The sequence below is a fragment of the Artibeus jamaicensis genome, unplaced genomic scaffold (genome assembly GCF_021234435.1).
Source record: "Artibeus jamaicensis isolate MK-2021 breed Jamaican fruit bat unplaced genomic scaffold, CSHL_Jam_final contig_233, whole genome shotgun sequence".
Lineage (NCBI taxonomy): Eukaryota > Metazoa > Chordata > Mammalia > Chiroptera > Phyllostomidae > Artibeus > Artibeus jamaicensis.
The window spans coordinates 62,385,228-62,410,097 of record NW_026521486.1 but is presented as its reverse complement, the minus strand read 5'-3'; the positions used below and the strand labels follow the sequence as shown (position 1 = coordinate 62,410,097).

The 24,870-nt window shown below is 40.6% G+C and overlaps 1 protein-coding gene across 7 annotated transcripts in view; it reads left to right on the top strand.

Moving 5' to 3' along the window:
• GRIP1 (glutamate receptor interacting protein 1) overlaps positions 1–24,870 on the top strand; it is a 661,834-nt gene that overhangs the window by 548,385 nt on the left and 88,579 nt on the right. For 4 of the 7 annotated variants that reach the window (XM_037136010.2, XM_053661606.1, XM_037136009.2 and 1 more), the window contains exons 8-11: positions 8,591–8,738; positions 11,166–11,335; positions 18,255–18,410; positions 19,068–19,223. In XM_037136010.2, the coding sequence (XP_036991905.2) occupies positions 8,591–8,738; positions 11,166–11,335; positions 18,255–18,410; positions 19,068–19,223 (630 nt within the window). The remainder of the gene's footprint in view (positions 1–8,590; positions 8,739–11,165; positions 11,336–18,254; positions 18,411–19,067; positions 19,224–24,870) is intronic. The other 3 variants (XM_037136013.2, XM_037136011.2, XM_053661607.1) reach the window with 2 other exon arrangements.

The window sequence follows — 24,870 nt, the reverse complement described above, 5'->3', positions numbered from 1 at the left end:
CCCAGACTTGGGAGGTGAAGAATCCCGAGCAGTAAGAATTCTTTTTCAGGCTGGCAGACACGTACTCCTACTTAAGTAGTTTCTCTGCCTCAGCAGAACCTGGTGGAGATTCATTCTGTTTTCTGTGTGAATCCCTTATCCAGCTCAGAAAAACCTGACACAGACTATTTTTAGAGTCAGGAGGAGGAATCAGGCTTTCTGGAGGGTGATAATATGGAATATGGTGATTAGGCATAGCCCTGTGTATGTGCCAAATCTTTTGAGTAGTCAGGGCAAAGGATTTTTCCCTTTCTGGCCAACATTTCTAATTTCCAGTTGATATCACTTAAATGCCAGATTCATGTTGTTGTTTATACTTTCTAAAGCAAATAGGACATAAATTGTTTGAGCTTTCTGAAAGCTTTCTCCTGGTAGAGAATTGTGCCCTTTTGAAAAACAAATGTTCACACAGAACTGACAATGAAAATTGACGCTTTCAGAGCTTCTGTAATGAGGGATGTTGGGTCGTCCACAGAATACATCTCAGGTCACCATATCTGAGTTCCAAACCTCCTTTAAGAAATTTTGTGAACTAACTTTTTTATTTTCTCTTTTAAAAGTTTAAAAACTCTTTATCATTTATTTACATGGGACAGAATAAGAGCCCTAGAAATGTAAATTGGGAGACTTTGATTAGCATTCTACAAGACATGTTTAAATAGCTATAAATACTACTGCAATCTATCAACTTTAACACTGAAACCTGCCATGTAAATCCTAACACAGTTATTTTATATATCATTATTTCTTTAGCTGGAGCCTAAACACATTCACTTATTTAGTTACTAAGTTCTACTTTTTTCTTAATTAGATAATGAAGCATTTCTCTGCAAAGGGCCAGGAAAAGCCAAGGCAGTCTTGAAGAACAACAAAACCAGAAAATGCACACTAAGTGCTTAGGATAGTGTAGTAGTGTTGTAAGAACAACAGACAGACTGACCACAGAACAGAACAGAGAAAGTGTCCAGAAACAGAACCATGTACATACAGTTATCAGTTGATGACCGGGATAATAAAATGGAGTGAGGAAAGAATGCTCTTTTCAAAAAATGATGATGGGTCAGTTATATCCATGTTGATAAAATATATAGTAACCTTACCCCATACCAGACATAGAAATCAACTCAGCTAGACTACTAATATAAATGTGAAAATTAAATAACAAGGCCTGTTGAAAAAAACATAGGAGAACATCATCATGACTTTTAGCAAGCCAAGGTTTCTTAAACAGAACACATAACCTACTAACCACAAAAAAAATAATAACTAAGAGCTCTTTTTTCAAAAGATACCATTAAGAATCTGGAATGGTAAAGCACACAGGGGCTTGAAAATGTATTTGCAAACTACATACCCAATAAGGGATGCATATCAAATTGTTCTTTAATTCCCACAAATCAATAAGCCCAATAACCTAATAGAAGATATCCAAATGTCCATTAAGCCATGAAAGATTGCAAACTGGAACCTCAGTGGGAAACCACTACGTCCTCCCCTGAATGCTGCAACAGAAAAGACCGAAAGAGATGACAAATGCATACAGCAACTGAAATGTTCGTTTCCTGCTGGTCTTTGACAGTATTTACTTCATCTGAGCATATTCACCCCCTACAGCCCGATCGTGTCACTCCCGGCCGTGACTCCCACAGCACCGCTTACCCGTGTTCACAAAAGGACAGCCTAAAATGTGCACAGCAACAATACTTGTATTAGCCAGAAACCAGAAAATGCCTCATGCATAAGATGGATAAATGATGACACATTCTCCTGGTGGAATATTAGATAGTGAGGAGAATGGATGATCTAAAACGACCCCCAACCTTATGTGTGATCTCACAAGCATAACATTGAGCAAAAGAAGCCAGATTCAGAAGAATGTAAACTAAACCTACTTTCGAAAAAGCATAAGGTGAAACAATACTAACCTGTGCTGTTAAAGGTCAAGATAGTAGTTACCTGAGGGACAGGGGAATGATTTAGAGGAGTAGACAGTGGTGGACTCTTGGATGCTGGTGATGTTTTATTTCTAGGTCAGGGTGTGGTTCCACAGATGTGTTCAGCTTATGAAAATTTAGCAACTGCAACCTTATGATTTATGTATTTCTCTGTACATTCCTTTTACTTCAGTAATTTTTTTAAAACACACTATAACCCAGACAGGCACCCAAAAAAAATCTGTCATGTAAAATGGGGGGTGGAGGGATCGAAGATATTCCAAAATTAACCAAGTGAGTAGGGCCAGCCTGCAACAGAGAATAAAAGTTAATCACCAATTGCACTTTAGCCAAAGCCAAGTTGACATTACTTGTATTTAACTTGCTTTGGACCCCTCTTATAATACAGTAACTGTTCAAGTTGTCTTCTTTAACTCCCCAGGAAAAACTTAGGATTTAAGATAAAGTTCACTTGAACATGGAAAGTCTACTTTTTGTTATATCAGAATATTGTCCAAGTACTATATTTCAATAGACAAAAATAAACTGGCGTGTTTTTTTTTAAGTTAACAAAAATTTCTATTACAGTTTAGCTCACCTGAAAAGAATTGACATTACTAGTAGCATTGTGTGAATAGACTATCACTAGTACAAATCCTTTTAACGAATGGGTAAGATGAAAAGCCTCCCAAAGGTACTTTTTATTTGAAGAAATATAAGGCCCGCAAAGCTACTATGACCACACACAGTTTTCCTGCCACCCCCCTGGGAGGTTCTAATCAAGCCTTGTACTCTGATTGAACTGCAGGGCTCAGAGTGGGAAAACTGATTAACAAAATAAAAAATCCAGTGTGCTTCCCATGCAAACAATCATCACCATATCTTACATAATTATGTAGCCTATAAATCAACACAGCATGCAAGGGCTTCAGCTGTGGTGCAAATATCTTAATGACTAAGGTATCTTTAACCATGAATAATTTATATCTGCAAGATCCATTTTCCTCCACCATGCTTCACTTCAGCAGGATAAACTAATCATCTGTCAGGGGATGGGTTCTTGATTATTTCTTCCCGATTTTTCTTCTGTTTATTTTTTCTCATTTTGACACACTCCATTTTTTTCCTCTTGCACAGCCTTAAATAAGAGTACCCCATTCATCCCCCCTGTGTGCTTGCTTTTCCCTTTCATATGCCTCTTATTAGACATCTTGGGATAAAGCCAGGGTGTTTGGACCCCTACTTTTCATGAGACCCTCTGAGGATGAAATTGGGTGGCAGCCAGGGAAATGGGCTTAACACCACAAGGCAGTATGAGCTTCTTGATGTTGTAGGGAAACATGTATAATGAGAAGCAATTTCCAGAAAAGGCTAATGATAATTGAATGTTAACACTTCTAGATCCCCTTCTGTGATGTGGAAAGTAACTGCCACGTGGCTAATGCTGAAAAGCAGTACTCATTAAAATAGTTTTGTTGTTTTCCTAGAACCCATTCACATAAAGGCAGCTGAGGATTTAGCTGCCTTTTGATTTCAGATCAAATCCTATCTCATCTAATATACTCATCCCAACTATCCCAGTTCACCATGCTCAGTCTACTCAGATCCCCATAGTCTCACTGTCACTCCCATCCCCTTGTCACACTGTAGGTATTTGGCAATAGCAATTGCTGTTCTGTAGGCAGCCCTTATGGACAGGGAGCCTCGGCCACCTTCTGTGGATCTTTGGCCATGCTTGCGGAATTTTCTGAGAAACCTGGAAATCACATTCTATTAGATAACCCACTATTGTTTTATAAGTATGTTGACCCTAGTAGATTAAAGGTTTCATCGGGGCAGGGAATGGAGGGGAATTGAAAACATTTGGTGTCCTGCAGTTAAAAATACCTAGAAATTTCATGAGGTTCAACAGAATAAATTTCCACCAGGAGATCCAGGAGTTTACCTGCTCCCCCACTTGCTCTGCAAAAAGGAACCCCAAGGGGTTACTAGAAGGAAGGGATAATACAGTTTCATCTATGAGTCTCCAGCACCTTCTGGTATTCCTGGTATATAGTTAGCACCCCATAAAGGCATACTTTAAAGTCATGTTGTTGCATAAATGATGACTTAGCCTGCAGACTTAGAAGTCCCCACTCTGTGGGTGCTTGAGGTGGGTGACCTTCTAATCTTGCAAGAATATAGTTAGGCTTCCCCAGCCTCCTGATAGTACATTAATTTATCTGATATCCAAATCAGATATCCAAATCATCCTTCTTATTTATCTGATATCCAAAGGTTTTGGATGTGGTCTCAGTCATGTATATAAAATGCCAGCATACCACGGTCTCATCACAGCTTCTAACACGCAGCTTCTGTTGTAAACCTAAGTGAGGAAAACTACTGATATCCAGGAAAGATTTCCAGACAGACATATGGTCTGTCTACCCCAGGATTGGTCTTTATATCAAGTTGACCATCACATGAGCTTGTCCCATTATAGAGACAACATCACTGATTTGCTCTTTAATCTTATGTCTCAACTTTGTTGAAGGAATAGCCATTGGAAACCTATTGCACCCTATTATTAAAAAATGTGTTAAGGATATTACTCATTTACCAGGTAGCAGCATTTACTCATATAAAACCCAGGGGAGAGATATCTTTTAGTGCTTTCTGCTTGAACAATCTTTATTTCCATGGTAAGGGCAGACTTTCTCCTTTCCAGCAGTGGTAACTGCATAGTTAACCATGTTTCCTTGATTGTCCTGGTTTCCAGAAGTTGAGTCAACATTTTTTCATTAAAGCAAAATGCACATAATGCATAGTTAACCAGTTCAAAGTGTAAAGTGTATGAAGGTAGCATTTCATACATTCACAATGTGATGTGGCCATCACCTCTGTGTAGTTCCGAAACTGAAGCAATCACTCTGTCCCCAAACCCCAGCCGTTTGTGAGCTGTTTGCTCTGTGGATCTACCTGTAGCTCAGAGTCATTGTGTAATTCTCTATTAACCCTTGTGGGCAAGGCAGTGGTAGTCAACTACAACTTTTCTTCTTCCTTATTATTTTCTTATATTATGTATTTTGTGTAAAGCAAGTAGCCTCCAGACTTTCATGCAGAGAAGTTGAGTGGAGACATATACAAATAAGTATATCCTTCTTTATAATCCCAGACCCACTCAACTACCCTTCTCATGTACTCTGTGCCATGACTTATTGGCCTACATGATGTACTCATGCCTTCTGGCTCCTTCTGGGTTTAGCTAATTGAGAATCATTGCAGGAGATCACAGGAGGGAGGACCATGACATAGGATGCTATTCCCTGGCTTCCTCCCTGTGGATTCACTGGGGCCGGCTGCATCCTTTGACTGAAGGCCCCAGCTGCTGTCAGGTAGCCCTGTCTATACAATCCTGGTTCTGAATCCTGGCTCCACAACAGCTCTATACTTTGCTTCTTCTGGCCTAATGGGACATGGTGCCCCATTGCCTCTAGCCCTAGAGTACTGTATTATCCCTTGTGATTTCCCTATAACCTTTCTAAATAGTCCCTTTATTATACTCCCCTCGAATTATCCTAATTTGAGTATACCATCTGTTTCATGCTAAAACTTATGTAAGCACCTTCTACTTCCTGGTTCTGTTCAGCTGTCAGTAATCATCGTTTGCTTAGAGTCCTCTGTAGTTAAGCCAGTCTGGCAGATTCTTTTGGGGCCAGACAGTACCCTCCCCCAGGCACCCAGAGTATTCATGTATTTTCATGGTTTTAAGGTGCAGGATCTTTGTGTATTTTGGGGGAGATTAAGCAATCTCTGGAGATATGGTTTCAGGGACATATGCTTCCTCTGTGATGCGTCTCCGTGCACTTGTCTGCATGGCTGCAGATGGCTCACAGTTCTGGGCACACATTGTAACAGCAAGGAGTTGGAAATGAGGCAGAGGAGGGTACAGCCATTTTTTAAGAGTACATCTAAAATGGTTCACATCTCACTTCCATTCACTTCCCATTGGCTGGAACTTAATCACGTGGCTGTACCTCAGTACAAAGGAGTCTGGGAAATGTTGTTCTTAGTTGGGCAGCCATTTGTCCAGCTAAAACTTAGGAACCTTATTACTGATGAAAGAAGGGAAGATAGGATACCAAGGAACAACTGTCAGTTTCTGTCATTTGTATGAGATTAAGTTAATAAATAACAGAGAAATTTTATTACTTTCATCTGTGTAAATAAGTTTATCTTTAGACATGAAAAAACGAAGTGAAAGAACATGTGATTGTCACCTCACAAACCTATCTATTAAAATTCAGTAGGCCCATTGGAAGTCATTTGGGAAATTGGTATTTCTAAAGCTCTATGAAGATAATGTAGAAAACATTACTGATAAGCCAGAGCTCCTGTGAGGTTCGACCTGAGCAGGAAGAGAAGGCCAACAAGCTTCTGGGGTGGAACTAGAGACATCAGGTCATGTGCATTGGGTTAGCAGCAGAACTTTGGCTATTAGAGTTGAGAGGTGGGCAGAATTGACTACCTGTTTGCATGATGGAAGGATAACCAAAACAGGTGCTGAAGCGATTGACCAGAATTCTTTCCAGGGAGTGCCAACTGAGGCAGATGTGGAGCTAACCACTGTTGCATATACCCACAGGAACCACTCTGTATAAACTCCTAGGTGAGGAAAATTAACACAGCAAGGTGAGCAAGACCAGAGAGTAGCAGCCAGTGTAGGGATAGGCTGAGAACAAACTCTGGGAGCTAGTAATGATATAATGGGAAAATTATAGCCATGAAACTGCAGAATCAAAAAGTCCTCTTAGTAGACCAAGACCTTTGGTTTCTACCAGCCATTAGTAATGAGACTGCCCTAGTTTGACAGAAAAAGATAGAGGCCCTGATGGAACGTCTCTCAGCCATTTTTTGTACATTGAATTTGTACATCCATTGGGTCTTTCCTTATTCTAGACCTGATATAGGGTCACCTCTCCCTCAGGAGTCACTTTCCACATGCAATTTCCACAAATTATTTTTAGGACTAAATTATTTCAATATTAGCAATCATTTAAGAAACATAGCACGTACAAGAATCCTTAGCACTGAATATGAATGTTGCTGGCATGAATATGCTGTCTTTACCTCATTTAAGAAATGCTATTTCACCTCAAACTGAAAATGGCTCTTCGCGTGGAGCTTGTGGCTTCATGGGTCAGTGCGTACCACCTGGGCTTCAGCAATAGGAGTGCAGACTCCCTAGCTCTCTGGATCTGAGTGGCGCCTTGGTGATCAAGATGTGCTTGCAGAAAAAGCAAAGTTCTGTAAATGAAGTCTCAAACACCAGAGCAGTGGAAAATCAGAAAAAAACATTACAGAGTAATATACAATCTTGAGAAATGAGATGACTCAAGGCTTGAGGTCCACATATATCAGTAGTAATAATATTCTATATAGCACTTTGCAAATTACAAAATGTTTAACTACAGTTTGATTTCATTGTAATAAACCCTGAGGGACAGATATCATTTTATAGGTAAGCAAGTGGAGTTAGAAGGCTTTGGTAACTTGTCTAAAGTATCATGACCAAAGTATTTTGAAAAGAATTAAATGCAGATGTTTAACCCTATGTTTGAGCCTTTTCCCTATACAACCCCTGCTTCTTCTGAGCTTTAAACAATTTCATGAGTTTTCTCATTTGTTCAACATTCATTCAACAACTATTTATGACACACCTCCTGTGTACTTATCATTATCCCAGGAACTGAGGATGCCGAGTTTGACAAGGCATAGTCTCAGCCTTTACAGCAAGCCTACAGGCTGCCGAAGGACAGAGGAGTATAATCCACACCGGGTATTATGGAGCAGTGAGGTGTCTGCTACAACAGCAGGAGTATAGCAGGCTGTGGATGCACAAAAGAAAGGCGTCTCTCCAAACCATAGATCAGGAGAGGCTTCCCAGAGGAGTTGATGTTTACACAATTCCCAGGAGTAAGTGGGAACTGAAGGAATGAAGAGTGTTCCAAAGCAAAAATAAAGCATGTGGCAAGTGACTCCTGAGAGAGAGGTGACCTTATATCAGGTCTAGAATAAGGAAAGACCCAATGGATGCACAAATTCAATTTAGTGTATGCATTCCTACTAAGTGGCTAATTAGCAACACCATCCATTTATCCACCCATCCATCCATCCTTCCGTCCATCCCACTTCCCTCCCTCTCTCTTTCCCTTCCTTCCTTCCTTCCTTCCTTCCTTCCTTCCTTCCTTCCTTCCTTCCTTCCACCCATTTATAGTACATGCTAAGGTGTTTATTGAATTAATTAACAAAAATATTTACTGAGTGATGTAGTATATGCTAGGCACTGTGTGTACCAAGTGAAATAGAGAGCATAAAGGTACACAGACCTTATCCCAAATGACGTGAAGCTTAAAATTTAACTGACGAGATAAAGTTGTGTAAATATTACTGAATACGAGCTGGGTAGAACAGGTACCCTAAGAGATACCCTAAGAAGTCACCACTGACTGTGGGGGTATTATTTGGAGGCAAATGTAAGTTTCAGACCAGTATCAGACTGAACATTCTCCATTTTGGGGTGTGTGTCTGTTTACTTATTTGTTTTGTTTTGTTTTCTGAAATTTGTTCTTTTATAGATTCTGTGGCAACAGCATCCGGGCCTTTACTAGTTGAAGTTGCCAAAACACCTGGTGCCAGCCTTGGGGTTGCCCTTACTACCTCGATGTGCTGTAACAAACAGGTCATTGTCATAGACAAAATTAAATCTGCGAGCATTGCAGACAGGTGAGTGTGGTAGCAGGGGCCACCTTTCCAAAACTGCATGTGGGTTAGAACACACACACACATAAACAGAGGTGGGCAAATAGGTTTACAGTTGACAATGGTAAACCTTTTGCATATATATATGTATGTATATATATATGTTTATATAGACACACATATAATACATATACATACACATATATATATACACACAGGCACACACACACATACATACAGTAAAATACAGCTGTCCTGCCAACTTACACAAGTTTCAATTAAAAAACAAGTTACTGTTCTAGGGCTTAAAAACTTGCCTACTTTATCAGCCACCCCACGATGTAATGTCGCCTCATCCAAATATTTGGTATGGCCTTTAAAAATGGAAAAGAAAAAAGATAAGCAGCTGAGTGAGTTTTCCTACTGTGTCCTAGAGGGGAGCTAAGCAGAACTTAATTACGCCCCACACATAAAAGCCACGGCTTATCCTGAATTGTTATCAGTTAGATCCTGCCACCATAAAATCTTATTCCTTTTTTCTTAAATAAATGAAATGATTTTTTTAATTACAGTCTTTAAAGAAAGGACCAACCGTTACAGTATGTCAATCTTAAAGTTTCACAATCTTCGAGGTTCCCTGAAAACATCATTCATTCCTACGACAGTAAAAATAGGAAGTTCTTTTTCCTGAATTCATTTTTCTAATTAATATTTTAGACTTACATGTTAGAAGATGGATAAAAAGGATGACTTTACCACCTAATAAATTATTTCACAGCTCCTGGTAAGAAAAACCGCACCTCCCATAGGTGAGGTGCTCCAGGTACATCCATGTGGAATTCTACTTTTAGACAGAAGGGGTGACTTGAAAGGCTTTTGTCTTCAGAAGTAGACTATTCTCCCTGTGGCGATGTTTAGATATCCTCAGATGCCCAGTCTCCCGTGCATGTCTTCAGCCCCCTTCCCCATATGCCGTGGGCATGCCCGGTGGAGCTATGACGGTGAAACCGTGACCTGCAGCAACCCCTGTGGTGGTCAGTCTGCAGGTCGCAGAGGTCTTACCCGACATTCAGTCCTTTAACTCTGACAGCGATTGATCCAGGGGTGTCCTCCGGTTCAGTGGTGCAGGATGCTTTCATTTTCTCCCTCTGTTTTCTCCCACTCCACAGTGGTAACCACTGCAAGGAGCTGTCTACTTGACTGGCACATTGGGATGCTGACTGCTGTTTGCTTTTCTCTACTTATCCAGCAGCCAGTCTCTTGAGTTCAGCAAGATGTAACTTTCATTTAGAATGGAAGGACAGATAAAGTGCTTCTCAGATAAGATCAAATTCAAGGAGTTCATCATCACCAAGCCCTTATTATATGAAATGCTAAAGGGACTTATCTAAGAAAAAGAAGTTAAAAAAACATGAACAGTGAAAGGACAGCAAACTCACAGTTATTAACAACTACACCTAAAACAAAAGCAAACTAAAAGGACAGCTAGATCAGGAGTGGAAACATAGAAATGAAGATCTCAAGGAGGGTTAGCAACAGGGGAGTGGGAGGAGGAGAAGGGGAGAGAAGGTACAGAAAATAAGTAGCATAGACGGTAGATAGAAAATAGATGGTGGGGCAAGAATAGTATGGGAAATACAGAATCTAAAGAACTTGAGATATGTGGTCATAAACTGAAGGGGGGGAATGGTGGGGATGGGGGGGTAGGGTGGAGGGGAATGAAGGGGGGAATAGAACAACTGTAATGGCATAATCAATAAAAATAAGTAAATAATTTTAAAAAAAAAAGATGTAGCGGCAGCCAGCCCCTCCCCACCCCCAGCTTTCCCCTTCTCTCGCCACACCGGCTTGTTTTTGTTGCTGCCTGAATTAATTTCCATCGTCTTCAAGAACCTTGGCACTAATAAAAGTGTAACTTTAGAATAACAAAATAAAACAATAATAAACACCTGGTCCTCTGGCAGCTTGTGTGCAAGGATTCTGAGAACACCTTAGCTGAACTCGCCCCAGATTATTTTCCCTTCAGACATAAAATACTTGTCAACAACCCTGTCCCAACTGTGCAAGTCATGTCTTGACATTCTGAATATTTACCAACTCCTATTTATAAATGGAAAATCCTAGAAAGAAAAAAATCATAGAAAAAGTTAAGGGAAACATTTTTTTCTATCTTCCCCTCTCTTCCTGCTCACTCCCTGTCAACTTTTGGCACCATTGCCCCAAAATAATCGCTTTCTAAGGGCAACAGAAAAACATTGCCCTGAGTTTTTCTGAATTTTTACAGGGTTTTACATTCCCATTCATAGGTACTTAACAGCTCACAGGTAGTGTCTCCTGTAACACTCCAACTTTCCTTTCTGTGAGTAAAGGGACACTGTGAAGATTTCACTACAAAGGACACGAAAGTCATATTATAAGAGGAAGAGCACTGAGCATGTCTCCCTTCCGTAGATGCGGTGCACTGCACGTGGGGGACCACATCCTGTCCATCGATGGAACCAGCATGGAGTACTGCACGCTGGCGGAAGCTACCCAGTTCCTGGCAAACACTACCGACCAGGTCAAGCTGGAGATCCTTCCCCATCATCAGACCCGCCTGGCTCTGAAGGGACCTGACCATGGTGAGAGGATCTGTCTGGGTTAACCTCTTTATCTTCGAGGTGTGATTATTGCTTGCTTCCTCCAGCAGAGTTAGAGAGATACTGAATTTCTCACATCTTTTCAAAACAATAGATTATCTTTGTTTACTGGTCTTTCTCCTCCAAATCTTTTTTGCCACACTGCATGGCATTTACTCAGAAACCCCAAATGGAGGAAAGAAGCATTGTTCAAGAATGTTTTAAAGAATTTTCAGGCTAGTCATATTTGCTTTATTTTTTTTTAAGCCTTCGGTGCAAATTGAGTGTGGAGAGAAGTGAAGTAATTTGGCATCCTGTTATATTGAATTTCCACTCTGTTTGAAGGATAATGAAGGCAAACAGTAAAACTCTCGTTTTCAAAATAGTTATAAAGTGGGTATTAATAGCAGACTCTTCAGACATTTGGGGGGAAAATAGTTGTATGAATAGTTGACTTTTTATGTATTTTGCCTGTTTGCCAGAGTAGTGTATTTCTTAGAATAGAGAACAACCTTTCTGACTAAACATCTTTCCAGAGAGAATCATAGTGTTTTCTTTTTATATTTTAGGTTGGGGTTTTTTTCTCTCTTCTTTTTATTGTTGTTCAAGTATAACTGTCTCCATTTCCCCCACCACCACTCACCCTCCCCAGCCATCCCCACCTCCCACCCTCGATCCTCCCTGCCTTTGGCTCTGTCCATGTGCCCTTTATACATGTATTTTAGGTTTTTAAAAAAGATTTTATTTGTTTATTTTTAGACAGAGGGGAAGGGAGGGAGAAAGAGAGGGAGAGAAACATCAGTGTGTGGTTGCCTCTCCTGTGTCCCCCACTGTTCACCTGGCCTGCAACCCAGGCATGTGCTCTGTCTGGGAACCAAACCAGCGACCCTTTGGTTCACAGGCCAGCATTCAGTCAGCTGAACCACACCAGCCAGGGCAGAATCATAATATTTGACTACATTTATTCAATAGCAAGTGTCAGCTGAGGGAATCTACATTGTAATCTACATTGTTACCATCCTGAAGATCACAGATATGTTTGCTGAGTATTTATAGGGTGGGACAAAAGTAGGTTTACAGTTGTTCTTATGGAAAATAATACTGTTTGGGGGGTGTGAAAGAATAATTGATGTTTCTCTCCCTCTCTCCTTCCCTTCCCTTCTAAAGATAAATAAATAAAATCTTTAAAAAAAGAAAAAAAGAAAATAATACAATAATTAACAAATAACAATATAAGAATAAACTCTGTGTTCCACATACTCACAGTTATAACCCCACCTTTGCCCCACTCCAGCTTAGGTGTCTTTTAACAAAACCCGGTGTGAGAAAGTACTTTGAACCCAAAATCAAATGAAGAAAGATTCACACGTGGGGTCTTTGTTCCAACCCCTCCACCATCCTTGTCCTTAAGCCAAGTATCCTTCTTTTTAGTCTTTGAAATCAATCCTTGAAGACTCACTAGTGTCTTCAGGGTGCCCTAGAGGTGAAGAACTCATTTCTGTATGTTTAGAGAAAGAGAACAGTTTCCTCGGGAACTGTAATTTTGCCCATGATAAGGTCATTTGTATTACCTATCTCCCTCCTTCTAGAACACACTGCACTTTCCACAGTTTGGAAAAAAAGAAAAAAAGAGGGACCAGATAATTTTCATACTGAATGAGTCAGCTGGATGCAATGTTTTTTAATTAAATGAAGCTTAGATGGCCCTGGAGCTAATGAAAATCTCTCGTACAGCAGTACCTTTATCAGATTTTCATTTTACACACTGGAGTAGAGAAATGATGCAGCATAGGCAGGTTATGCAAAGAAATCCTGCTTTATTTGAACAGCAATCGGGAGGCACTCCGGGGGGTGCAGCACCCCCCCCCCCCCATGCAGGACAGTGCTGTCGGGAGGCCCCATGGGCCTTCTGGCCTGCACACTGGCTGAGAGACTTCTAGAACTGTAAGTTCCTTCCAGATTAATCTGAAGTCGTCCTTGGATTTGAAGCACAGCAGGTAGAAGAATGCACGCTATGTAGTGCTTTCTCAGCAAGAGACTTTGCTTGGTAGATTCAGGCGTCAGTGAATCAGAATCGTTTAACAGGCTCTTTTCAAAATGTCATTGTCCTTAGCAACCTCATTTTTCTCCTTTTTATTTGCCCTGTATGCAAATCATAAATAATTCAAAGAGTTTCCAATTTGTGAAATAGTAAATATTTTTACCTGCCAAGACAATTTTATAAAATCAATTTATACAGTAAAATGTATAGAGACTAAGAACAATTTTTTCTTCTTCACTGTAAAAAACATGATATTACTTACAATTACTCAGGGAACTGGTAATTGAAGTAATTCTAATTTCTGACCACATCATGCACTTCTGCTGAAAACTGTTCATCATCTTCCTTATCTGGCCTATAAGCAACTCCCTACATTTTACATTAAAATCAGACTTGCACTTCCTAAAGGAAATCAATATTGTCTCTTAAACATAATTAAATCACAGTTGTGAAGAGAAAAAATACCAAAAAATCCCTATGCTATTTATAATTTTCAAACTTCTGTTTTCATATACAGTGGACTTTTTCCACAAGAAAGTTCTAGTTATTTTTCAAGACCTCTGATGCCAGAGTAGCATGTCTCTCATCCCGTAGATGGATGGGGACACCACATGTTCCAGGTTTGGCTTAGCAACAAAGCGTTCAGCACAGTGTTCTCGTGAAATTTAGAATGGGGCGCATCGACTAAGAATCAGAGATTAACTGTGCTTTTTGCTGGCAGTTAGGTTAGAAATTGCTCCCAGTGCAGGTCCTTGGGAGACATGATCATAATTGAAGGAAAGTGAGACTTTGAGGGAAAAAAATGTGAGCAGAGTCATGACCTTTGATACATTCTGTACTGAGAGAAGGTCCATCAGGGAGCTCCCGGGGTCGCCCCCAGGGACCTCTGTGCCCTCAAAGGTCCCAAGGGCACAAGAGGGCACCGTTGGAGAGGCAAATAAACAACTTCATGCCAGATACCTCTTAAGACTTCAGTGATGATGTCACCAGAGCATGCTGGGAAGAGCATTGTATTTTAAGTATTTACGAATCTCTAACAAAGGATTTAGGAACACCCATAGGGTGAAGAAGTGCAGTGCGGTACTTGGGGGAAGAGACTGTGGAGTCAGACTTTCAAAGGTTATTTATGGCCCTACCATTTGGGACCTAAAGCAAGTTGTCCAGCTTTTCTATACTTGTTTTTTCTTTGTAAAATGGGTGTTACATGGAGAACACTATGAGATAATCTATGAGAAAGTACTTAGCCCAGTATCTGGTATATGAGGAAGGGCCCCCAAAACCCTGAGTTTACTGATAAAAAATTGTGTATTGATTCTTGCATGTTTAAACTTCAGACACCTTCAAAGTACTTGCCATTTGATGCAATATATTTAGCAAAACTTTTTTTCCACTGCTCAAAACAGTTTATGAACTCGTGGATTTTGATGCCTTTTAGTGCTTCTGCTGATTTTTGTTTCACCTCTTCCACATTGGCAAACCATTTCCTTTTGAGGACTTTTTACATCAGGAGAAACAAACAAACAAAAGTCACTCCGGGCAATATCCGGTGAATATGGAGGAGGGTGGGGTACAAGGTAGGGGGAGGTGGGTTATGCCATTTGGGGTCAAAAACTGCCGAACATTCAGTGCAGTGTGGGCAGGTGTTTTTGTAAATGACCCATTGTGAAATGGGCAAACGTGCTGAGTGTTCAAAAAAATTTGCTGAAGCCAAATGCAGCCTCTCACCAAAACGCCAGCTGGTACACTGGACACAGCTGGGTTCCTAGAACACTCACCTAGTGGGGGAAGCCTGTACTACAAGGGGCCCACCCTCCAGAAGATAATTCTGAGATTTGCAGGGGTCTCTCCTCGTATAGCAAGTACTCAGTAAAGTCTTCTGCTATTATTGGGATCATTAAATGAGAGAATGCTTGTTTGCAAAATGAAATAGTGTGCCAAAAATGTAACATTTTATTTTTAAACTCCTGAAATACTTACCTAATATATGACTATCAAGTACACACCATAAAAGAAAATAAATTTGCTGTGAACATTCAAAATAGGCAGTAGCCGTCTTCTGTGGCCTGCATTATTGGTTGAGTACTTTTTGTATTCATTATATGTGGCATGCACTGTTGTGCATTATTTCATATCATTTCTGCCTCAGTTATTTCATATGCATGAAGCATTAGTCCCCAATGATATTTCAAAGTTAAAGTAAAGAGGATGACCTACATTTAACCTGCCTGCAATAACGAGCACAGTGCTAGGCACACCATAGGTGGTTAATATGACCTTCCTTATCGATTTATTAATTGGGCCTTACCATACCCAAAAATGCCCAGTCGTTTTCAAAGCACTCCGTGAAGAACTGGATTAAAAATTAAGTTTAGGATTCTGAAGTCCACTCACTGTACTTCACTCGAAACTCAGACAGTACTTGGTACAGAGAAAACAGGGTGCCTGCGGGTGTTGATCAGCCCCACCCAGCGACAACTGCACAGTGCTATGCAAATGCTTTGTGTGCACCACACAGGGGAGCAGGAAGGGTGGAAGAGTCCCTTAGAGCCTTCCCTTGCAACACTCTTTATCACAAGGAAAATTTTGCTGCAGTGTAGACATGGACACTCTTGCTGATATTCCTATTCCTCATGCATTCGGTTACTCCATTCATTCATCAGTCATTATGTACTAAGCACTGTTAAAGTTGCTGTGATACATCTAGTGAGCAAGACAGCAAAGTAGAGTGTTATTCTCATGGACTTCTAGTTTCAAACACTGAAAATATATTAAATCAGTGAAGCTATTGCAGACAGTAGTAAGTGCTATGAAACTCTAAGGGAACAGTGTGGGAGAGGGCAGCTGCTGTCGCCTTGGAGGTAAGCCACAGCTTCTCTGAGGGTTGGCACCTGAGCTGAGACCTCAATGATGAGAAGGAGCCAGCCATGCAAACCACTGGGGCAAGAATATTGGAGACAGAAAGAATAGTAAATGCCCTGAGGCAGCAAGGAGCCTGGCTTGTGTCAGAAACAAACATAAGACCTGTGTGGCTGAAACAGTCAGCGATGGGGGCGGTGATAGGGCATGAAGCTGGAGAGACAAGCAGGGGTCACATGTGAATCTCTGGGTAATTGTAACCCATCGAAGTGGATTAAATGGAAGTGACATAATCTAACCTGTGAATGTTAAAAATCACGCTGTGTGGTGGATACCCGAAGGTAGGTATGTAGGGGATGAATCACGGGTCAAGTGTGAAAGTGGGGCAGTGGTCTAGGTGAAGCAGATGTTGGCTTGGAATGAGAATAGTGGTGAAGGACATGGACCCCAAACCAGAAAGAGCATTGGGGTAGAAGGTGAGGGCCAGAAGGTCTGGAGCTGCAAAATTATGCTGGCTGCACATTTCAGAGGTATTCTCTAAACTTAAGTGTTCAGTGTGTGAAATTTGTTGAGTGAGAGATACATCTGTTTCCTTTAAAAGATACTTCATTTTGGGGGAAGTCAATAGAAAGTAGGCAGAATTAATATTATTAATAACAGCTCAATTGTTTTTGTGTATACCAGCACCATGTTAGTACCTATATACATAGTTTGCACAGTTCTGTGAGGTAGATGTCTTCAGGATCTCTGTTTGCCATACGAGGAAACTGAGTCTGAGAGAGGCTGGGTCTCTGGCCAAGGTCACGTAAAGAGGAAGGACTGGAACAGAGCGGAAACGCAGGTGGCCTCAGCCCTCAGTGATCTGTCTATGCTGCTGGGCTTTCATCGCACAGGCCGCCTCACTCTGCAAAGCCTACAGAGTGTCGGGGGAAGCTGGTACCACAGATGGTAAAACAAGCTTTTAGCTAAATGACCCTCCTTGAAATACTTGCAGAGGATTTGACCTTTCTGCATGATTAAATACTGTTAAATTATTCACACATAAGGCATCTAGCATTAGAATCATGACAGTAAAAGAAGATATAGGTTCATATGTTATTTTTAATTCTTTAAGATTGTTAAATGAAAAAATTCCTATGAGACGTAGTAACAAACGTAATGTTGGTCATACTTTAGAACAATGGATAGAAAATGAAATTTAAGCAATACTGAAATTAGAATGGAAATACAATATACATTTTTTAAAATAAAGAGGATGCCAAAATTTTTAAATAAACTTTATTAAAATTGTATAGCATCTCCAGGAAATATAAGAACATGTGAATTATTTTAAGAATTAATTATTGCTTTCAGATGTAGTCATCTTTCAAAAACTAAAAAAGACTAAATAGGTTGAGACTTTTATCTTCTCCTTATTAGGATAGAGATGCGATTCTGATGTTGATAGATGATTAGAATGGTTTATTGTCTAGAAAAATTAAGTCCAAGTGATGGATCATAGTGAAATTAAAATGCCAGAGCAATAGATTGTGATGTGACCAGTAAACCACTTGAATCATGAGTCCATTTGATTTATTGTTTCTTCTTTTTTCTTTCTCAAAACAAGTGCTGCTAACTAGCCAAGATTTGCAAATCTTCAATTACTAATCATGTGCCATAAATCATTATGGGCTTGACTTTTAAGTTTAAAAAATGTTTTTAATCTCTGCTGTAAAGCGCTGGGGGATATTAGAAATTGATTCAAGAGACATCTTTAAAAGAGGAAAAAATGGGCCGGGTAAGACATGCATTATTCTTGGGAAGATGAAAGTTTCCGTACTGATGTTAATCATCTGTTTTGCTGACCACGAAGGAAAGGGCTAAGCCAGTAGACAGACAGCAGATACCCATTTTGTTTCTTTTTTGTTTTTTAGCAAGAGGCTTTCATTTTTATTACACTTTTTATTTGTGCAATTCAGTTACTTTTCCTCTTTTTTGGTTCTTTGTTTGTTTTTCTTATTTCCCATCATCACTTCATGTGGGCAGTGAAAATTCAGAGGAGCGACAGGCAACTCACCTGGGATTCCTGGGCCAGCAACCACTGCAGCCTCCACACCAACCATCACCATAACACGCACCACCCCGACCATTGCCGAGTGCCGGCCCTGACATTCCCGAAAGCGCCTCCTCCAAACAGCCCTCGTAATGTTCCAGGCTTTCTCCTCCTGGTCTTGCATTTAAATTATATGAGTATTCTTCTCCCTCCTTGCTCATCTGATTCATATTGTATTTGGCTTCACGGGTGTTGTGTGCTTTCATTTTCTTTTTTTTTGTAATAGCAACTTAATCATTTCTGACATCTCCTGAGTCTTTTTCTTTTCTGTCAGAAAGCATCTGTCATTAGGAAAGGATGAAAATGTTCAGAATGCTTTATATGTGGTCAGGAGACAACTCAGATTATGGTATAGCATACGATGTGCGCAGGTCTTCTTTGTATATGTGGAATTTTTTTACTTGGAAATTCATGTCAGAAAGGAGCTATGAAAATGAGATTATGTACCTGGTGCATTGTGTTGTTTGTGGAGAAACTTGTCTTAATGTTTGGGGGGGTGTCTAAAGCAACACTCATAGAGCTCTGTGTCCCACTGTGCGCACTGCTCCTCAGGTGTCTGTGGGCTCTTGTAACTCAGCTTCTAGAGCACTGCCTCGGTGGCTCCCGAGACCTGGGCTCGGTCTGGTCGAGGTGCTGGCTTGCCATGGCTGTCTTTCTGGACATGTTACTTACTGGTTGGCAAGTGTGGTAGGCTCACCCGCCCCCTGCCCAAGAATGCTGTGTGCCAAGTCTTCACTCTCTTACAGCAGCTTTGGTGTCTTCATCCTTCTCTCCTACCTCCATGAGTGCATACAGCCTGAGCTCCCTAAACATGGGGACTTTACCTCGCAGCCTCTACTCCACTAGTCCACGTGGAACCATGATGCGGAGGAGACTGAAAAAGAAAGACTTCAAAAGCTCACGTAAGTGGAATGGTGGCCAGCGTTGTCTGGCCTGGAGGAAACAAGCGGGCAGGTTTGAGTCTTTGATACACAGAAGTCTATGGGAAGAGTTTACAGAGCTTACACCATCGGGTAGATAGATGCCAAGGAGCCCCAGCTCTGTGCCAATGACCAGTAAGATGATAGGCATTACCTCTATGATAATGATTACAGGGAATAGAATTTCAGACTGAATTTGTCAGTTCATGCTACCTTTGCCCCTGACTTTTTTTTAAGATTTTTTTTATTTTTATTTTTGGAGATGGGAAGGGAGGGAGGAAAAGAGAGAAAGAAACATCAATGTGTGGTTGCCTCTCACATGGCCCCCCACTGGGGACCTGGCCCGCAACCCAGGCATGTGCCCTGACTGGGAATTCAACCAGGGACCCTTTGGTTCGCAGCCTGTGCTCAATCCACTGAGCTATGCCATCCAGGGCTGCCTCTGACTTTTTATTTGAAACTTTTTCTTGCTCCTTTGATCTCATAAAATAACCAAAGGTGTGATTTTTTTCCTTTAAAAGTCCTTATGTTCTGGGTAGCTTTGGAGATGACCTTTGTTCTTAGTTTCTTATCACTGTAATTTTTTGAAAACTGTGTCCTCTTTTTGTTAAATATAATAATGTCATGCATTTTTAATGTTATTTATAAGTTTCATATTAAATTATATTTCATGACCCTTCTCCCTCTAAAAAGTAGTAAGTTGCCTTTTCAAACTACCACACTGAGAATAACTTCTCTAACATATACATGCATTTCTGTTGTTTGCTACAGCCTTAGGAAGATTAGAAGGATGCTCATCTTTACAATGAGCAACTTAAAGTCTAGGAATTTCAAATATAATTCTTGGAAATATGATCCCCTGGGACAGCCAAGCACACTATAGACTAGCGAGACTAGGAAGATGTGGTTGGCTACTTGCTTTGGGGTAGCTGGTTGTACAGGCAAAGAGAAAAGGGGTAAATGAATGCATTAACAGGGAAGAAACACAAGGCTCCTGATTTTTGTTGTTGTGGGGGAAGATCATAATCCCGACATCAGCACATTTAAGTTTTAGAGGGAAACGCCTGTCTTTCCAACCAAATCTAATCATAGTCCGCAGTGTGTTTTCTGTCCTGTTACGTCCCTTCTTCTCGTGGCCATGATTGTGAGTCCTGTAAGGAGCTCAAAGAAGATGGGGTCTCTTGCTGCATTTACCTTGAGGATAAAATAAGGAACGTCTTTAAGCTACTGGAATAAAGCCAAACCCAGATACCGCAAAGCTGGTAGTGCAGAGAGAATGGTTTTGTAAGAAGAGTGGTTGAACCTTTGGCCCCTCAGCTTATCTGCCAGTGATTAATTGAGCTGGGCAGGCGGGTCTTCTGCCAGTGCCACCAGAGCCACCGTCAGGGTAGGAGACTAACCACCAACCACCCAGGCAGTGGTCTCTTCACGTTACAGAAGCGCAAAGAAAACTGCTGCCAAAGACAGGGCCGCCTCTGTGGTGCACTCGTGATTTGACATGCGTGTCCTTTCATACATGAGACTTGTCACCTTTCATACATGGACATGTACATGTCCATGTACTAAAGTAAATTTGAAATCAGGAAAAATAGGAAACTGAGTCTAGTCAAAATTAGAAGAAAGAGCTTATAGAATCTCATGTTTCTTACCTGACACTTGAGTAAAATATTTACTCGCAGAAGAAACTACATAGTTGAAAGCAGTACAGTTGTCCCTCGCTATATTGCGGTTCACTTATTGCAGCTCCACTGTATCTCGGGTTTTTTAAAAAGTTGCAATAAGTGAACCATGATATAGCAAGGAACGACTGTACAGAATTTATATGTTGTTAAAATTACATAGGTTTGAGGCCCTGGCTGGTAGCTCAGTGGATTGAGCACAGGCCTGCGAATCAGAGTATTGCAGTTCAATTCCCAGTCAGGGCACATGCCTGGGTTGTAGGCCAGTTCCCAGCAGGGGACTCACAAGAGGCAACCATACATTGATATTTCTCTCCTCCTCTCCTTCCCTTCCCCTCTAAAGATAAATGGATAAAACCTTTAAAAATTTTTTTTAATTATAGGTTTGAGAGTGTAGAAAGTGTTTAAGAGCATATGAAGTGTTTATAAGAGTGTGGGAAAGGTTAATAAGAGAGTGGGAAAGGTTTATAGGAGTGTGGGAAGGGTTTATAAAGCCTTAAAATATATATAAATAATAAATATAACGCTGCTACTTCACGGATTTTCACCTATCGCAGGCGTCTCTGGAACGTAACTCCGTGATAGGGGAGGGATCACCGCCTAGGGGAGTGGATACAAGCGTAGGCCTGGGAACTAGGCTGCCTGTGCTCCCGTCCCAGCACCCTTAGTCTCTGGCTGGAGGGCCTTAAGTTTTCCAAGACTTATTTTCCTTAGCTACAAAGTGGGGATAATTATAGTAGTGATTTCATTGGGTAATTGTGACAATTATGTGAGTATATATATCCTCATCACTAGAAAGGCAAGAAATATACTCTCAAGACGAGATTATGAAATTAGTACTATAATTATGTATATGCTAGAAAACACCTGGTAAATGGTAAGCACTACTTAATTGTTAGTTCTTTTTGAATAGTTTAAATGCTAGCCATTGCTCTGCCTGAATCTGAGCTGTCATGCGGGAGACTCTGTTGACATTCCTCTCAATGGGTGCATCTTTCACAGTGGTCACAGAGCCAGACTCATAGGTGTTGAATCTCCCGCCTTAGGGTATAGTGGCTATTTGTGTATGAATATTTTTCCATATGATAGCTTCACATACAGCTCTCCTCACTGATACAAACAGGCTAACAGCCCTCAGCAGGGAAGAGCAACTTAAACAAATTCATAATGTTTGTACTTCTGCTTCAATGACTCAACATTTGTGTTAGTTAAGACTTACTGTGTTGACCAAGGACGTGAGAGACTACAAGTGAATGATGATGTGTTTGGCTCTCTCAGGTGGTATTTACACATCTTGAATTCTGTAGCAGAAAACAAAGCTGAGGCCACACTGTCTCTGATGTCCGTAGCCCACTCATAAATTCTCTTGAATCAGCACATTATTCTCCCATAGTCGATATATAAACACAAAACTGGTTGAAGAAATTTCTAGCTGTTTGTGTTTGCTGTAGACATTAGCCACTATAGCAGCACGTACGATACCTACCAGCGTGTTGATAAACGTGGCTCAGGTGAGCATGTGTTTTATATTCTAATCAAATCATAAGGTGCAAAGGCTATAAATTTTTATTCCAGCCTCAAAAACACCTAAAAAAAAAAAGAAAGAAGATAGTGTTCTAAAATCACACACACAAAAATGAGGATTAAGTTCTATTCTTTTTTTTTTCTTAAGCTTGGAATGATCACTTCAGATGTAAAGGTTATTCCAAATAACTGATAATAAAAGTTTTATTTCCACTGTCACTGTACCATTGTTTTTTCCACTGCTTAATTTAATCCTTTGTTCTATGCCACCTTTGACCACCCCCTTTCTCATTCACATGCTTCTTTCTATAGCAGCCATACTATTTGTACAAATGGTGAATGATAGCAAAGTCACAAAAAGGATAAAAAGTCCCTTTGCTCTATTGGTGATGAGTTGGGGCCAGAACCTAGAAAACAAAAAGAACTGTCACATCTGTTTCTAGTACAAAGGAAGGACGTGGCCAGAAAATTATAGTCTCTCACATACATATTAAAACTTTCTGTACCATCAACCAGAGGAGGAAGTACAGGAAATTTGTGACAACATGTTCCAAGGATTAAAACAGGAAAGTTCTGTGTCTGCCTCACAGGGACAGTGATGAGTCAGCCCAGCACTAGGCTTTGAGGAGTGTCACAAAGCTTGGGAGGGTTGCAGAGCCGTGTCACAGAGGGTACCCTCTCGTCACCTCTGCTGGAGGGGTGCTGACCTTTCCCCTGCAACCGGGGCTGCCCCTTTCTCTATTGTGGAGGCCAAGGCTCCTTCCAGAAGCCCCATCCCCCACTTGTGACAGTGGCATGTCAGAGAGGCAGCCCTGGCTAGTTCCCTGGCTTTCTGCCTCCCGCCCCTTTACACGGGGCCCATGTAGAGACTCTGCCTGTTCCTGGTCAGCCTGAGTTGCAGCAAAGAGTACAAGTGAGAACACAAAGCCCAGAATGGTCTTTGCTTCTTTTGTCACCATCACTTACTACGAGGGCAGCATGGCAAAGAGCTGAAAGGAAGAGAATGAAAAAACCCAACCACTTTTATCCCTTTCACCGACCCTTGAAAAGAGAATGGAAGGCAAAGGCAGCTAACGGTAAGCTTTTATAAGTGACCATGCTCCCAGGCTGGCAGCTGATAGCCTAAGACCTCCCCCCACACCAGCCCCCACGCTCCGTAACTGGATCACAGGATACGCAGTGTGTTGTGTCCTCAGCAGGTCATCCTAAATGTGGAACACCTAGGTGAGCTGTTTAAATCACAGGGTCAAATCATGGCAAACACTGTGTTATTAACAAATCTTTGAGGTCCTTTGCTCTCTGTACTTTTAAAATGCTTTTTGTAGCTGACAGTAAACCTCACAGGCTTCTAAATTAAAGAGACAGTTGGCTGATTTTTAAACTTTAGGAGTTAAAAAGCTGTCTTTGGTTTTTCTCTCTTCCTTACACTAGGAAAGACAAGAATTGACCAAAACATGGGGTCATTTGCCACAAACATGAAGGGTTGTGAACAGAACCCTCCAAAAGTGGACTGGGCAGGACAGGGCACATGTGACTGGCCATAGCCTTGGCACAGCCCCGTTAGCAGTACTGGGACCCGGCATGTCGGCAGTGCGGTTATTTCCGTCTTCACCTGCAAGCAGAAGTGGGCGCTTCTCAGGCCAGAGCTACTGCCTTGTAACAGCATTTGCTACTGCAGAGAGAACTCATCATACGAAACTTTAAGTTATAGCATAATCATTCATAGGCCACCTTTATTTTCTTCTGCTGGTTTGACCACATTAATGAAACAGGATGATCAAACTCATCTTTTTCTCTTCCAAGTAATATTGATTGTTTTTCCCTCTGGCTCATCATCTTTAAATCTACAATTTATCTTTTTCATATCTGATAGTAATTTTTAAGACTTTAATGCCTACGAATAATCAATATACACAATTTCAAATGAAATTTTACTGTTTCAAAGAATGGATTCCAATGCATCAGAGGGCTTTCAGAGTTAATTGTAAATTCCTAGATTTAATATAATCCTATATGTATTAAATAAATTATATCCTCATATGATTATAAAACCAATGTTTAATACATTTTAATTCTAAATTAAAGTTCCTAATGATTTCTATCACCTCAGCTTGCCTCTAGCTAGTGCTTATAAATGTAATGATACTCACAATGAATTAGTATTATTTCTGGATCAAACCTTCTACAGAATGAAATTTTTTATCTTCTCTATTTGAAAAAATATAGCAAGTCTCTCCTTTGAAAAGGTACTCATTACATCTACCCTAATGTCCCTCATTATTATTAAATCAACCATTTCTTTTTTATTCTTTCTCATTGGAGGTGGTAATCAGTTGAATTAAAAGTTCAAAAACAGTTTTTAACTTCAATTAAGTAGTCTAAAAATCTATACCAAATTGAGATCTTAAAAATATTAATGTGAACCT